Here is a 15,989-nt window from a genome sequence, read left to right on the forward strand (position 1 = left end):
TGGACAAAGCATTAGTCTCATAACGGCAGGGGACCTTGAAAATCTGAGAACCCTAGCAGAGGACCGGCAATATTGGAGACACCTCTCACATGAAATACTGGAAACAGCCAAAATCTTTCGGTCGAGACGCGAAAGGCATCTAAGTCAAGTAAGTCATCATGGAGTTATTGCTTCTCCTTGCGTTTGGTCGTTAAATATATACGGTTATGTGGTCTTGTGGTATGCCACTCGCTTTCGGATTGGAAGGTCCTGGGTTCAACCCTCATTCGGTGCATAGTTGAGTCATTGGAAAAGGCTCTTTACTCACATTCTCTCACCGTACTCAGGTGTAAAATGAGTAATTGGCCGTCAACAGCGTTGTCTCTGTCGGAAAAAAATATTATAACATCGCCTATCAGGCGTAATGTCTCGTTCTAGAAAGTCCTAGTCACGGAAGAAAGTCCTAGTCACGGAAGAAAGTCGTACTCACGGAAGAAGTCCTAGCCACGGAAGAAAATCCTAGTCACGGAAGAAAGTCCTAGTCACGGAAAAAAGTCCTACTCACGGAAGAAAGTCCTAGTCACGGAAGAAGGTTCTAGTCACGGAAGAAAGTCCTAGCCACGGAATAAGGTTCTGTTCACGAAAGAAGGTTCTAGTCACGGAAGAAGGTTCTACACACGGAAAAGGTTCTAGTCACGGAAGAAGGTTCTAGTCACGTAAGAAGATTCTAGACACGGAAAAAGGTTCTAGTCACGGAAGAAGGTTCTATTCACGATAGAAGGTTCTAGTCACGGAAGAAGGTTCTAGACACGGAAGAAGGTTCTAGTCACGGAGGTTCTAGTCACGGAAGAAGGTTCTAGACACGGAAAAAGGTTCTAGCTACGGAAGAAGGTTCTAGTTACAGAAGAACATTCTAGGCCGGAAGAAAGTCCTAGTCACGGAAGAAGTTTCTAGTCACGGAAGAAAGTCCTATTCACGGAAGAAGGTTCTAGTCACGGAAGAAAGTCCTAGCCACGGAAGAAGGTTCTATTCACGGAAGAAAGTCCTAGTCACGGAAGAAAGTCCTAGTCACGGAAGAAGGTTTTAGCACGGAAGAAAGTTTTAGTCACGGAAGAAAGTCATAGTCACAGAAGAAAGTCTTGGTCACGAAAGAAACTCCTAGCCACGGAAGACAGTCTACGGAAGTAGGTCCTAGTCACGGAAGAAAGTCCTAGCCACGGAAGAATGTCCTAGTCACGGAAGAAAGTCCTAATCACGGAAGAAGGTTCTAGTCACGGAAGAAAGTCCTAGTCACAGAAGAAGGTCATAGCCACGGAAGAAAGTCCTAGCCACGGAAGAATGTCCTAGTCACGGAAGAAAGTCCTAATCACGGAAGAAGGTTCTAGTCACGGAAGAAAGTCCTAGTCACAGAAGAAGGTTCTAGACACGGAAAAGGTTCTAGTCACGGAAGAAGTTTCTAGTCACGGAAGAAAGTCCTATTCACGGAAGAAGGTTCTAGTCACGGAAGAAAGTCCTAGCCACGGAAGAAGGTTCTATTCACGGAAGAAGGTTCTAGTCACGGAAGAAAGTCCTAGTCACGGAAGAAAGTCCTAGTCACGGAAGAAAGTCCTAGTCACGGAAGAAGGTTTTAGCACGGAAGAAAGTCCTAGCCACGGAAGAAGGTTCTAGACACGGAAAAGGTTCTAGTCACGGAAGAAGGTTCTAGACACGGAAGAAGGTTCTAGTCACGGAAGAAGGTTCTAGTCACGGAAGAAGGTTCTAGAAACGGAAGTAGGTTCTAGTCACGAAAGAAGATTCTAGTCACGGAAGAAGGTTCTAGACACGGAAAAAGGTTCTAGCTGCGGAAGAAAGTCCTTGTCACGGAAGAAAGTCATAGTAACGGAAGAAAGTCCTTGTCACGGAAGAAAGTCATAGTAACGGAAGAAAGTCCTTGTCACGGAAGAAAGTTTTAGTCACGGAAGAAAGTCATAGTCACAGAAGAAAGTCCTTGTCACGGAAGAAAGTCATAGTAACGGAAGAAGGTTCTAGCCACGGAAGAAAGTCCTTGTCACGGAAGAATGTCCTAGCCACGGAAAACAGTCTACGGAAGAAGGTTCTAGTCACGGAAGAAAGTCCTAGTCACAGAAGAAGGTTCTAGACACGGAAAAGGTTCTAGTCACGGAAGAAGGTTCTAGCCACGGAAGAAGGTCCTAGTCACGGAAGAAAGTCCTAGTCACGGAAGAAAGTCCTAGTCACAGAAGAAGGTTCTAGCCACGGAAGAAGGTCCTAGTCACGGAAGAAAGTCCTAGTCACGGAAGAAAGTCCTAGTCACAGAAGAAGGTTCTAGCCACGGAAGAAGGTCCTAGTCACGGAAGAAAGTCCTAGTCACGGAAGAAAGTCCTAGTCACAGAAGAAGGTTCTAGCCACGGAAGAAGGTCCTAGTCACGGAAGAAAGTCCTAGTCACGGAAGAAGGTTCTAGCCACGGAAGAAGATTCTAGTCACGGAAGAAGGTTCTAGTCACGGAAGAAAGTCCTATTCACGGAAGTACGTCCTAGTCATGGAAGAAAGTCCTAGTCATAGAAGAAGGTTCTAGTCACGGAAGAAAGTCCTAGTCACGGAAGTTATTCCTATTCACAGAAGAAAGTCCTGTTCACGGAAGAAAGTCATATTCACGGAAGAAAGTCCTAGTCATGGAAGAAAGTCCTAGCCACGGAAAAAGTCCTAACCACGAAAGAAATTCCTATTCACGTAAGAAGGTCCTCGTCACAGATGAAACAATATATGTCATTCCAATACAATAAAGTATTATTCCCTATCCGTCAGCTAAAATCAACCAAGCCTGGTTTGGATGTCTGCAAAAACCGCAACTTGAGATCTATTGCCGACTGGATTGAAGATAAGCCAAACGGGCTTATTCAATTTTCAAATTACCAACCCAGTGACACATATGATTAAAATTGATTAAATAAATAAACACATAAATAAATAAATAAATAAATTTTAAAAAAATAAATAAAAATTAAATACCCTCAATTAGAACCAAATTTCCTGTGATTAAATAAATACAGTATTATTAGATGACAGTGTAAAATATACATAATCCATAATCCCCATCCTACTTTCGACTTATTTTCTCTATCCTTTCATGTAACATCTAATACTCTTCAACAGTCGTAACGTCACTTCCTTCCTAATGACGCATGGTAACTTAGTAACACTGGCTCTAAACTATCGGAACAATGGCAGACGCCCGTATGAAATATTTCCCCGGCGAGCATAAAAGCGTATTCAGAGGAAAAAAAGACACATAAATTTGATCATGTTTTGACTTTTACACATTCTGATCACAAGACAAATGAAAAGTTCTAGCCAGCATGAAGAATAAAAAGTTCCGATTTTCTTTGTTTAGAACCATGATGGCCGCCGTTGCTGTGTGACGTGACATCAGACTATTGAATCCAATCAAACGTTTGTACAGAATTGTTATTATTGTATTGGGTGTAACCATTGTCTTTACTCACTTGTTATAAACACAGTTAGTTATAAGGGACCTAAATCTTATTCTCCATTACCCCTAGATTAAACTTCAGCCGTTGGTGGTCTAGGTTGAGTGGCGCAGCTGGGAACGATAGCCCATAGCGCATAACAGGTTCGAACCCAGACCATCAAGGTTATCATAAAGCACAAAACTCAGCCACAGTGCCAGTCTATTTTTTCTTTTCTAACATTAATTTGCATATAATATGAATGACCCATCGTATGAAACCGCTACTAGTTAAGATGCTTTGAGACTTCTAGTGGATATTGCGCTATATAAAAACTCTAATTTTCGTCGTTTTAATCAAGGGGTCTCCAGCCAACAGCAAAACTTGACATGTAGGACGAGACATGTCGTCTGTTAGGGGATATTACATTTTTTCCCGGACAGAACAACGCCGATCGAGGTTCGAACCCATGACCTTCCGATCCGAAAGCAAGTGTCATACCACAAGACCACATACCGCATGATGATTACAAAAAGAATGGCCAATAATAGTTATATGGTAAAAATTCGTGACGTTGTAACAGAACAATAAACTCTTTCCTATTCAGAATTAGTGTGTACAGAATGACATTTAAAGAAATATCTTAATTGTGGTTACGTAGTCTTGTGGTATGATACTGGTTTTCGGTTCGAGTCTTGGAAAAGGCTCATTACTCACATTCTCTGAGGTGAAAAATGAGTACCTGGCCCTTAACAGCGTTGTCTCTTCCCCCCCCCCCCCAAAAAAAAAATACTATCACCTAACAGGCGTCACAATATGTCCCGTTTAGATGTTAAGTGTTTGTGTTGGAACCCTTGTAAAACGATTTGAGCACTTTTAGTGGATATTGCCCTATATAAAAATCTCAATTAAAAAAAGAAAATTAAAGCTAGAAGAATACAGTGCTTTTTCCCCAAAGCCTTGCTTTAGTGAGCAATAAAGTGTTCTAGAGAATGTACTTAAAGGGATGCTAATCTGCTAGACGTAATAAACAAAAATGAATGTATACTCCTTTAATGGAACGCTTCCTTTTAGTTTACATTCCAATATTTTTCTTCTACATATAGATACCACCTACCAAAGTTCTCTGTCGGCAATCTGGAATTGAGTATTGTGTTTATTTTTGTTTGTTTTTGTTGTTGTTGGATGAAGAAGGGTTTTGAGTCCGGAACGTTCCGTGTATGTTTGGTATTTTGTTCTATTTTAGAAGTTGTTATATTAATTCTTTGTTTATTACTTAGTAAGCACCTAATGGCATTTGAGTAATCTGAGGCGACTTGGTCTAGTGGTATGGCATTCACCTTCGGATAGGAAAATCCTGGGTTTGAGTCCCGCTCTAAGCGGCGCATAGTTAAGCCCTCGAAAAAGGCATTTTACTCATTTTGCCTTACCGTACTTCGGAGTAAAATGAGTACCTAGTCGATAACAGCGTTGTTTATATCGGAAAATAGATGTAATATTATAGTCTAACAGGCGTCATGTCTCGTGCTACATCGTTAGTGTTGCTGTTGGCTAGGTACTCTTTGTGAAGCGATTTGAGCACGTTTAGTGGATATTGCCCTATATAAAAGTTCAAGATTTCAAACAAAATTTTGGCCAGGAAGGAGACAGTTATGGTAAGAAATTACAGTACGTGATCCTCTACCTTAAATAGTCATTAGGTCGGAAAGCCTTAAATAGGCTGAAAATACTAACAAAAGAGTGAAGATGGAGAGGCTTCGGATGAGAACAAAACAGACAGTGGACGTTTCGGGTACAAACTATTCGTCAGCACAACAATAAACAAATGAACGTGGAAAACAAATAAAATACAATGCAGAATAGAAATTGTATCGTCGGTACTCCATTGAGTACATACAATTCATTCTTGATTCTCTTCCCCCCCCCCCCCCCCCCCCTTTTTCCCCGATATAGTCTAAGGGATGTAATCGAGTTATTGTTATTGTTGATGGATTATTTAGTGAGTTACTCCCCTTTCTTTATGCACTCCTGCCAGTCATGTTTAGATTTTTTAAATAGATCTTGTTTTATTGAGATGTTCTCAGCCTCGACCATATTTATTATGCGTTCCAAGGTAGTACAAGTTGCTTGGTACCGACGTATACCTACTTACAGGTCTGATAATCCAATACATTATGGGCTCAGTGTTACGAGGGCTCTTTCATAATTAACTAAAAAATGCCTGTAAAATCCGCGTTTTTTATGCTATCAACAAAATTCTTAGACGTGTTCATACCTTGACTCGTCCTTCATTTCTCTACGTAACAGCCAAGTCTGTCGACACACTTCTGCCAACGCCGCACCATGGAATAGATACCCTCTCGGAAGAAATTTCCGTCAAGGTTTTGTAGCCATTTCCGCACATGGTCAACAAGCTCTTCATCGACATCAAAGCGCTTTCCTGCCAGCTCACGTTTCAGTGGCCCAAAGAGGTGATAATCAGATGGTGCGAGGTCTGGACTGTGTGGTGGGTGTGGCAAAATCTCCCATCCATATTTCTCTAGCCAACCTTGCGTCACTCGTGCTGTGTGGGGTGTAGCGTTGTCGTGTTGCAAAATGACCCCGTTGGTCAACTGCCCTGGGCGCTTTCTGCGAATGGCCTCCCTAAGCTTGTCAAGAGTTTGGCAGTACCTTGCAACATTGATTGTTTCTCCAGGTTGTAAGGTTTCGAACAGAATAACACCACGACTGTCCCAGAAAACAGTTCCCATTATTTTCTTTGCTGACCACATGACTTTGAATTTCTTCGCGACAGGTGAGGATGGCTGTTTCCATGTCATCGAATCTTGCTTTGTTTCTGGGGTGAAATGGTGCAACCAAGTCTCATCACCGGTGACTATGCTGTCAAGAAAAGTCACATCGTACCCTAGAAAGTCTCCGCCGGCGTTGGCAGTATGCCCGTGAACCCTGCGTGAGCTCTTGCTTCTTCTCAAAAGTTCCCTGCAGATGTCCAATCTTTGTTCTTTATGATTGTCTGTCAATTGCTTAGGAACCCATCTTGCGCTGACTTTTCTGTAGCCAAGTTCATCAAATACAATTCTATGGGCAGAAGTTTCCGAAATTTCAAGACTGCTTGCGATTTCATGAAGTTTCAACCTCCTGTCTTGACGAATAAGCTCATCAACTCGCTTCACATTGTCTTCTGACGTCGCAGTTATCGAACGCCCTCTCCCTTCCCTGTCTGTCAAGTCGGAATGGCCGGCTTCAAACAAATTACACCAGTGATAGACTTGTGTACGGCTTATAACATGCTCACCATATACACTCTGAAGTTCTTTATAAATTTCGGTAGGATTCAGACTTTTGGCGTTCAAAAAACGTATGACAGCTCTGATTTCCTCCTTTGACCAAGTTTCAAGGTGGGCCGCCATCTTTAAAATCCTCTAGAAATTCATTGTGCAAAATGATGCACTTTATAATTTCTGGGAATATCCGTAAGGAAATAAGGAATATCATGTCGTTTACAGAATAAAAAAATCTCCACTGGTTGCTGAGCAATGGGCATTTTTCGGTTATTTCTGAAAGAGCCCTGGAAATCTCAAAAAGGACGGAAAATATTGTCCATTACAACAATGTTAAACTAAGCCCATAGTTGCATCCGGATGTCAGACCTCCATATATGTACATTGTTGAAGGAGGCCTTCCGAACGCTCCTCGTGTTAATGGAAACAACCCAAATATCAATATTCCCTCAACTAACCCTAAGAAAAAACAAAATCTAAACTAACCCTGATAGGAAAAATAAAACGCCTTAGCACCTTTACTGAGACCTATAACTAACGCTAGTAGAAAAAAAAAACTCCGACAAAAAAAAGTTACCAAACCTTGGACTGCAATACTTCAAAAAACAGAACGGCTGCAGATATCTTAGACAATGGTCATATTAGGAAATTTTAAACTTTCACTAATCTATCAATGTTTGTTCTAGAGTTTTTAAAATGCCACTATATATATATATATATATATATATATAAAATATATATATATATATATATATATATATATAAATTGAATAAAAAACGCCTGACAATACATCCAAGGTGAAAATACTAATTGAAAGAGATGCTAGACCGAGGAGCTTTCGGAAGGCCTCTCAGTTGTTGTAATGGACAATATTTTGCGTCTTTTTTTAGATATCCACTACAGCAATGAGCCCATAATGAGCCGAGTTATCAGACCTGTAAATAAGTATACGTCAAGTTTAGAGCCATTTAAATAAACTATTCAACATTCACATATTTCATAGATAAATATCTGAACAAGGGTGTATGAAATGTACCAGGCAAAGAAAGAAAGAAACATACAAGAAAAAAAAAAAACATCTCAAAAAATCAGTTTACCTCGACTAGGGATCGAACCCCAGACCTTCTGATTGAAAGAAAAATACAAGAAAAAAAGACTATCCCAAACAAATCAGTCTACCTAGACTGGAGTGAGAACCTATGAACCTTGAGAATTTATTTTTGTGATTTTTTTTTTAGGTTTGTCTGGCACATTTCTCGTATAGATATATAGGCTACAGTTTTTCTGAATTTGATATTACATTTTTCAAATTTCACACCAATAAAGAACATTTAAAATTCACACAAAAGCACTGGAGACAAACATGAGAAACAGAAATATAATATTGTCTGATTTTTACACGGCTGAATGTTAACATTAAAAAATATATGTTTACCCTTCACAAATTCCGATAAAATGACATCAGAAATAATAATTGTATTATATTATTTGATATTTATAGCATCTCCGACAACAACACAAACAACAGCAGGTATGTACTTCGTTGTTGCAGTGCCGATAAAACTTGACAACCGTACGTCCCAATCTAAACCTGTTCCCCTGGCTTTTCTTCACATAACATCAGAAGATGAATATGCGACACTTTGGATTTCAACACCAGAAAACCCAAATAAAGAAACTTTTACGACAAGTACTCAAACTATAAGCAAAAGTGAATATCTAAAATTATCACTTAAGAGCAAATCAGGTGTTCTAAATACCGGAACTTACTGGACAACTTTTATCAAATCTTCTGGTCATGTACGAATTTGGGTAGAAGTTAAAGTGAGTGATTTTACAACCAGTGACGTATTTGTGCTTATACCTGAAACGAGTTCTTATCAGTCATATTATGTGACAACAAGCATCGGAGGGGCCTTCATCATGGTGTGTTCATTCGGTTCCCCCACGAAAATTAATGTCACTTTTCCCAATCATGCCGGACAAAATTACAAAATAGCTTGTGCTAGTGGTGGTAAGATTTGCGCCCCTGGAAAAACTGTAACCATTTTGCTGAAGAAACACCAGGTCTGGATTTTAGCTTCCGAAGAATCGGCTGTTGATTTTCATAACACTCTTATTACGTCAGACAAACGCATTTTCGTTGTATCCGGGAACACTCTATGCACAGAAGGCTTTGACATTAATGTCGCTGATCTTTGTGTTAGTTCAATGACACCAACCGTGAGCTGGGGCAAGACCTATGTTGTACCAAATAATGCTGTGATCAATTTGTCTTTGAGGTTCAATTTTATGACCCAATCTATAAATATAATGTTTTTTCACAGTGTCACCACAAGAGATAAAAATGATCAGTATTCTTATAAGAAAACATTCAGGAATGATAAACACACGATTTACTCGATAAAAAGACTAGAAGGGCCGCTTGTCGTCGCATCTGAAGAACATTTTGGACTTTATCAGTTCTTTAAATCGACATCCGGTGGATCGACTGATTCCAATATGATGAGCCTGATCCCCGTAGGACAATGGCCGCACGGTACGTTCTGGAAACACATGACCTTTGACGCTCAATTTGGACAGGAATATAATATCATTCTTAGCATTGGAGAAGAACAAAGCATTCTATTATTGGATGACAGTAAACCAATCAGATGGCAAGACGTCGGTTTCATTCACGACAGGAAGTTGACTCAAGGTCTCGTAAACCTGAAGAACGTGAAAACTAGAATCGTTTCTACTTCCGGTGCAGCCAGATTTCTTCTGTACATTCAACTACATACAAACAGAGACGGCAATAACAGTAAATTGATAAACTTTCCTTACGATTTTTATCAGAGTGGAATAAACGAAGCGTTACAACAGTGCACAGCGAGTTTACCAGTGGCTGGTGATGGCGTTGACAACGACTGTGACGGATTCGTAGATGAAGAGTCCTTGAACGCTAAAGACGACGACAGCGATGGGAGGATTGACGAAGATGTGATTCGTATCTTCCAGGACGGGAACTGGAGTCGATGGTCAACCAAATGTAACCTCAAATGCAATGGCGAACCTTACAGAGTGGAGACAAGAGGCTGCATGGGACGATCCAGATTTGGCAAAGATTGTATCGGAGAAGGAATTCGTTGTAACAATGGATCGTGCCCGGAAACGTGTTCTGAGACGAAAAAGGATGACTCTCGTGGTTGCTACTGTGGATCAAAAGGCGGATGTGAAACGTGTAGACACGGGTATTTTATCTGCGATAGTTGCAAGCCCGGGCTGATCCCGTCAAAACACTGCGCATCAAAGTGTCCGGAGAACTGGTCGGGCGGAGGATGTTCGAAGATTTCAAAAACTGACAAAGGGGTTCTGGCGGTAATTCAAAAATCCATGGAGCGAACTCTAGTATTTGGGTTGATGATTGCAATCTTGGCCGGGATAGTAGTCGGGACAGTCTTATTCGGCGGTAGAAGAACGGGTCCAGTTGAGGCTGGTTCCATAGACGACACGTTTCGAGATCTATCTAACGACGAACTGGAAGATTTGATGATTGCTCTGGACAATCAAGAACTGGATTCGTATACAGATCCTTGAATTAAGACATGTTGTTGTTGACCGGATGCATTTATGGAGTTGACTAGGTCGCTTTGTCATGGTAGGCAGAAAACTGCAACGTTTAAAAAATAAAATAGTACTTCAGAGTCATTGGGCCAACGAAGCCGGAGTTAATCCCGGGTTCTATTGCTTGCTATCCTCTGGACATGACGCTTGTCTATCGCAAAGTACTTTCCGCCAAATTTAACACAACCAGTTATCCATTCACTGATGAGTGGACAAGGAGTCAGGAAAAATCTCGACTGCAGCCTCAGGATTGATCTTGGTCCCTCTGTGTGTGAGACAAGCGCTCTACCAATTGAGATATCGGGACCCCCATTTCTCGACTGCAGCCTCAGGATTGATCTTGGTCCCTCTGTGTGTGAGACAAGCGCTCTACCAATTGAGATATCGGGACCCCCATTTCTCGACTGCAGCCTCAGGATTGATCTTGGTCCCTCTGTGTGTGAGACAAGCGCTCTACCAATTGAGATATCGGGACCCCCATTTGCAATCTTTAGTAATTGTTTTGTAGTTATGTGATTTGTGGTATGACGCTCGCTTTCGGATCGGAAGGTCCTGAGTTCGAGCCTCGCTCAACGCATATTTGAGTTATTGCAAAAAGGCCCTTTATACACATTTTTCTCAACGTAATTAGGTGTAAAATGAGTACCTGTCCGTTTACAGCGTTGTCTCCGTCCGAAAAATAAATGCAATATCGCCTAACAGGCGTCATGTCACGTCCTACATGTTATGTGTTGCTGTTGGCCAGGGAACCCATTGTAATGCCCTTTGAGCACGTTTAATGGATATTGCGCTATACAAAAGCTCAAGTTAAATTTTTTTTAATGAGAGCGCTTCTCTGGCGTAGCCTGAAAAAAAAATGAGTTAAAAATAATTTGTACTTCACTGAATTTCCAGATTTGAGAGTTTTTGACAAATTGAGATTTATTTGAATCTATTAATAACTATCCTGATCTAACATTTTGCTATATCAATAGCAAAAATTAACTTACAAAGCGACATGTGACTTCCCAAACCGTGGAAAATAATACTTTATTTATCAAAATCGGAGAATAAATAAAAAAGTCTTTTAAAGTTTCATTTTTTGATTATTTATGAAGAAATATATCTATTGGTAAGGAAAATAAAATAAAATAGACTTTGTTTACATAGATGGCGCTTTGCACTGGAAAGGCTAGCAGGGCCAATTTCTGCTATTGTAATCTTTGAGGGTTGATGATTTTAATAATATAAGTTTTTTACCATTGACTTAAGTTCAAGACAAAGAAAGAGAGAGAGAGAGAGAGAGAGAGAGAGAGAAAGAGAGAGAGAGAGAGAGAGAGAGGGAGATTGATAGAGAAAGAGAGAGATAGATAGATAGAGAGAGAGAGATAGAGATAGAGATAGATAGAGAGAGAGATAGAGATAGATAGATAGATCGAGAGAGAGAGAGAAAGAGAGAGATATATAGATAGATAGATAGAGAGAGAGGGAGAGAGAGAGAGAGAGAGAGAGAGAGAGACTGTTCAAATAGGCCTCATCTTTTGACGATTTGTGAAGAATCATTCACCTCTTAAATAACAAAAATAATTTAAACAAAATTCCCTTTATTCATCCCATAGGGGAAATTTGTCTCTAACGCCCATTCCAAGGAAAGACTGGAATAACCCACAAAGCCATACGGAACCATATATCCATTTCATACAGTACCATACGCCTGTTAAGTGTCCTTTTCTTTACAAGCACTCTTGAAAGTATCCGTCACAGTCTATCGCCAGGTACTCATTCACATCTGAATCGAATGGGTCGATTATTGTTAAGTGCCTAACCCAAGGACAAAACGTATGGACTAACATTTTCCGCGATCATTATCACCCACCCGGTTACTGACCACGCATAACATCGCTTGACATCTTTCACAAGGGACGCCCGTACCGCTGAGCCACTGAGCCAATGAGCCACTGAGCCACTGAGCCAATGAGCCACTGAGCCAATGAGCCACTGAGCCACTGAGCCACTGAGCCACTGAGCCACTGAGCAACTGAGCCACTGAGCCAATGAGCCACTGAGCCACTGAGCCAATGAGCCACTGAGCCAATGAGCCACTGAGCAACTGAGCCAATGAGCCACTGAGCAACTGAGCCACTGAGCCACTGAGCAACTGAGCCACTGAGCAACTGAGCCACTGAGCCACTGAGCACTGAGCCAATGAGCCACTGAGCCACTGAGCCAATGAGCCACTGAGCAACTGAGCCACTGAGCCACTGAGCCACTGAGCCACTGAGCCAATGAGCCACTGAGCCAATGAGCCACTGATCCACTGAGCCAATGAGCCACTGAACCAATGAGCCACTGAGCCACAGAGCCAATGAGCCAGAGCCACTGAGCCAATGAGCCACTGAGCCACTGAGCCATACAAAAATGTGGTGAGTAATTCACGGTCATTAAGCCCATAGAGACGCTGTTTATCCCGGTTACTGTAGCGTGAAACGGACAATACCAATTGCTTGCTCCCATTTGGATAGGACGCTAGTCTACCACAAATATTTTCTACCAGATCAAACAGACCCAGCTACCCAATCAATGTTGGCTGGTCTACACCAGGGATCGAACTCGGTCCCTTTTGCCCGTGAAGCAAGTGAGCTATCTGGACCCCAAGGATGATTCGTATATTTAAGCTAAAATGATCAGAACAAAATGGAGTCTTGGTTTTGCGAACGAAAAAAGAAAAAACAACTTTATTCATTAAACTCAAACTAAACAAAATATAGATAGAATGAAGTTGACGTCACCCAAGTCTTTGTTATTGCTTTTTGCCATCCGCGTTTAGGAATAATTCTCACTAAAACTGTATTAACCAGACTATAAACGTTAAAGGTTACACAGAGTTTTGTGTGTTGTACCGTTATACTTCCGGATGGCAATGTTGTGAGCTTCTTAGCCAAGCGCATACTATCTATAAGGGGTGATACCGCACTAGGAAAGGACTGTCCCAGTGCGAATTTGTCCTGTTCCACTGGAGAAAACTTCTATTCAAAACAGGTATTGCCGCACTAGGACAGGACTGTCCCAGGACTAACCTCGCGTATCGCTTGCGCAAATGCATTATCAAAATGGATGAAATGGAGGTGGCATATTTCTGTGCTTTACTACGTAGAACAAAACACAAATGGAAAGAGAAAACAATATTGGGTGCATCCTTTAATGACCCAAAGATTGCACAAGGGTTAAATCCATAGACTATGGTGATCTCCGATCTTATCCCAAAATGTTTTTCTTGGAATCACCTCACTTTACCCAGGTGCAAATGAGTACCAGTTCGCTGATGAAAGTAATCTTTGACAGACTAAAGTCCTTTCAAGAGGGTAATAGAGGGTCTGCATAGCTCGGCGGACCTAAAGGTACCGGGTTAGATCACTGCGCTGTGTGGCCTTGAGCAAGTCACCTCGATTTAGCTCAATTTGCGGCGCTGCACTGCGGCTGACCCCTGGGTATTTCCAGTCTTCCTTTGGAATAGACACTCGAGAAAATTTTCCCATATGGGATGAATAAAGGGAATTTTATTTTTAAAATGTTTAAATTGTCATTGTCTGTCCAACGCTACAGAAACATTGATAAGTTCTGGGTCTACAAGCTTAGGAGGCAGGATGGCCGAGTGGTTAGCGCGTTGTACTCTGGACTTAGTGGTTCTGTGTTCGTTTCCGACCGAAGCCAATTTGTACTTTCTTTGAGCACGAAAATTTACTCCAATCACTCACTCCATTCAGGTGTAAAAGGGTACCTGTCAAGCTGGGATAGTAATCTGCGATAGACTATTGTCCTGTGCAAAGATTTTCAACAAAAACCTCAGTTGTACGCTTCACGCTATTGAAATCGGGATAACTCCTACACCATTGGCTGCAAGGCTCTAAAGGACTTAATTTGTCTTACAATGAGCCCAAGTGGCTCAGAAGGACTTACTTAAGGACAAAATATTTTCATTGAGAATTCCCGAAATAAATAACGATAAAGATAATTGATCCCACAAGTTACCGAATAGATGTATGACCGGTTTTAGATACGTTACTGCTGTGTCACAAAGTGCGACACTTCTTAAATTATATTTATAAATATACGTTATTAAATTGCCGAAAATGTTTATGTTTCTATGCATTATTATACGTGGTTTCATCACATTGAATTATTTTTTGAATTGTTCTTACTTTTTTATATTGAGAATTGAAATAAATATTTAAATAAATAAATAAATAAATAAATAAATAACAATGTGGAATTGAATGTAAGTTTCATTTTAATATACGAAAACAGATAAAATGGACGTTTCGGGTTTCCCCTTCATCAACAAAACAGGATGAATGAAACACTACAAACGAATGAAATAATGTGGTAATGGCGTTGTTAAGATGCATAAACAAAAACAATGATGGGCAGGAAATTGTATGCTACTTTGTAAGGAAGCACGATTTAAAATAGAGCAATAGAAATTTATAAAAGGTGCGCAATTAATTAAGTCAAAAGAGGGGAGGCGGTGAGGAACTGTGTAATGCTGAATAGAAAGTGAAATAAAATAAAGTGTGGATTGTTGTTGTTGTTAATGAATACAATGGAATTGGAAATAAATACAAAATATAAGGGATATAGGTATTATTATACTCTTAAGTGGCAGTAGCAGCAGCTGAAGAAACAGTAGAAATTTTAGCAGTAGTGGTAGTAGTAGTAGTATATATTAAGTAGTAGTAGTAGTAGTAAGTAGAATAGTAGTAGTAGTAGTAGTAGTAGTAGTAGTAGGTAGTAGTAAGTAGTAGTAGTAGTAGTAGTAGTATAGTAGTAGTAGTAGTAGTAGTAGTAGTAAGTAGTAGTAGTAGTAGTAGTAGTAGTAGTATAGTAGTAGTAGTAGTAGTAGTAGTAGTAGTAGTAGTAGTAGTAGTAGTAGTAGTAGTAGTAGTAGTAGTAGTTAGTAGTAGTAGTAGTAGTAGTAGTAGTAGTAGTAGTAGTAGTAGTGTAGTAGTAGTAGTAGTAGTAGTAGTGTAGTAGTAGTAGTAGTAGTAGTAGTAGTAGTAGTAGTAGTAGTAGTAGTAGTAGTAGTAGTAGTAGTAGTTAGTAGTAGTAGTAGTAGTAGTAGTAGTAGTAGTGTAGTAGTATAGTAGTAGTAGTATAGTAGTAGTTAGTAGTAGTAGTAGTAGTAGTAGTAGTAAGTAGTAGTAGTAGTAGTAGTAGTAGTAGTTGTAGTAGTAGTAGTAGTAGTAGTAGTAGTAGTAGTAGTAGTAGTAGTAGTAGTAGTTGTAGTAGTAGTAGTAGAAGTAGTAGTAGAAGTAGTAGTAGTAGTAGTGGTAGTAGTAGTAGTAGTAGTAGTAGTAGTAGTAGTAGTAGTAGTAGTAGTAGTAGTAGAAGTAGTAGTAGTAGTAGTAGTAGTAGTAGTAGTAGTAGTAGTAGTAGTAGTAGTAGAAGTAGTAGTAGTAGTAGATCTTCTTAGCCAAGCGCATACTATCTATACTCGTCGAAGGGGAATGAGTTTTTCACAGATTGCGTCCCTTAGGTTGTATACTGAGTGCATTCATTTTCCTCTCCCGTCCGTCTTATCCTCCGTTTGACATTTCCTCTCAGTTGGTCACCTTATTTCATCAGAGCAAAGTGAGTGCACCTCACTTGTTTAGTTGCCAAGACGAACAGGAACAGAATGT

At 40.4% G+C, this 15,989-nt stretch overlaps 2 protein-coding genes across 2 annotated transcripts in view; one reads left to right on the forward strand and one right to left on the reverse strand.

The window, feature by feature from the left end:
• The first annotated feature begins 8,120 nt into the window (after window positions 1-8,120).
• LOC144957195 (uncharacterized) overlaps window positions 8,121-15,989 on the forward strand; it is a 7,885-nt gene continuing 16 nt past the window's right edge. Inside the window, exons 1-2 of the mRNA XM_078888248.1 lie at window positions 8,121-10,366; window positions 15,913-15,989. The exon at window positions 15,913-15,989 is cut by the window's right edge and continues 16 nt beyond it. Coding sequence (XP_078744374.1) covers window positions 8,134-10,305 — 2,172 coding nt within the window. The 5' untranslated portion in view covers window positions 8,121-8,133 and the 3' untranslated portion in view covers window positions 10,306-10,366; window positions 15,913-15,989. The remainder of the gene's footprint in view (window positions 10,367-15,912) is intronic.
• LOC144957196 (solute carrier family 22 member 7-like) overlaps window positions 14,582-15,989 on the reverse strand; it is a 47,963-nt gene continuing 46,555 nt past the window's right edge. Inside the window, exon 12 of the mRNA XM_078888249.1 lies at window positions 14,582-15,989. This exon is cut by the window's right edge and continues 1,747 nt beyond it. The gene's annotated coding sequence lies outside the window, so the exon portion shown is untranslated.

This window comes from Berghia stephanieae, chromosome 11, assembly GCF_034508935.2.
Source record: "Berghia stephanieae isolate SIO BIC M18660-M18661 chromosome 11, UCSD_Bste_1.3, whole genome shotgun sequence".
NCBI classification, from domain to species: Eukaryota; Metazoa; Mollusca; class Gastropoda; order Nudibranchia; family Aeolidiidae; genus Berghia; species Berghia stephanieae.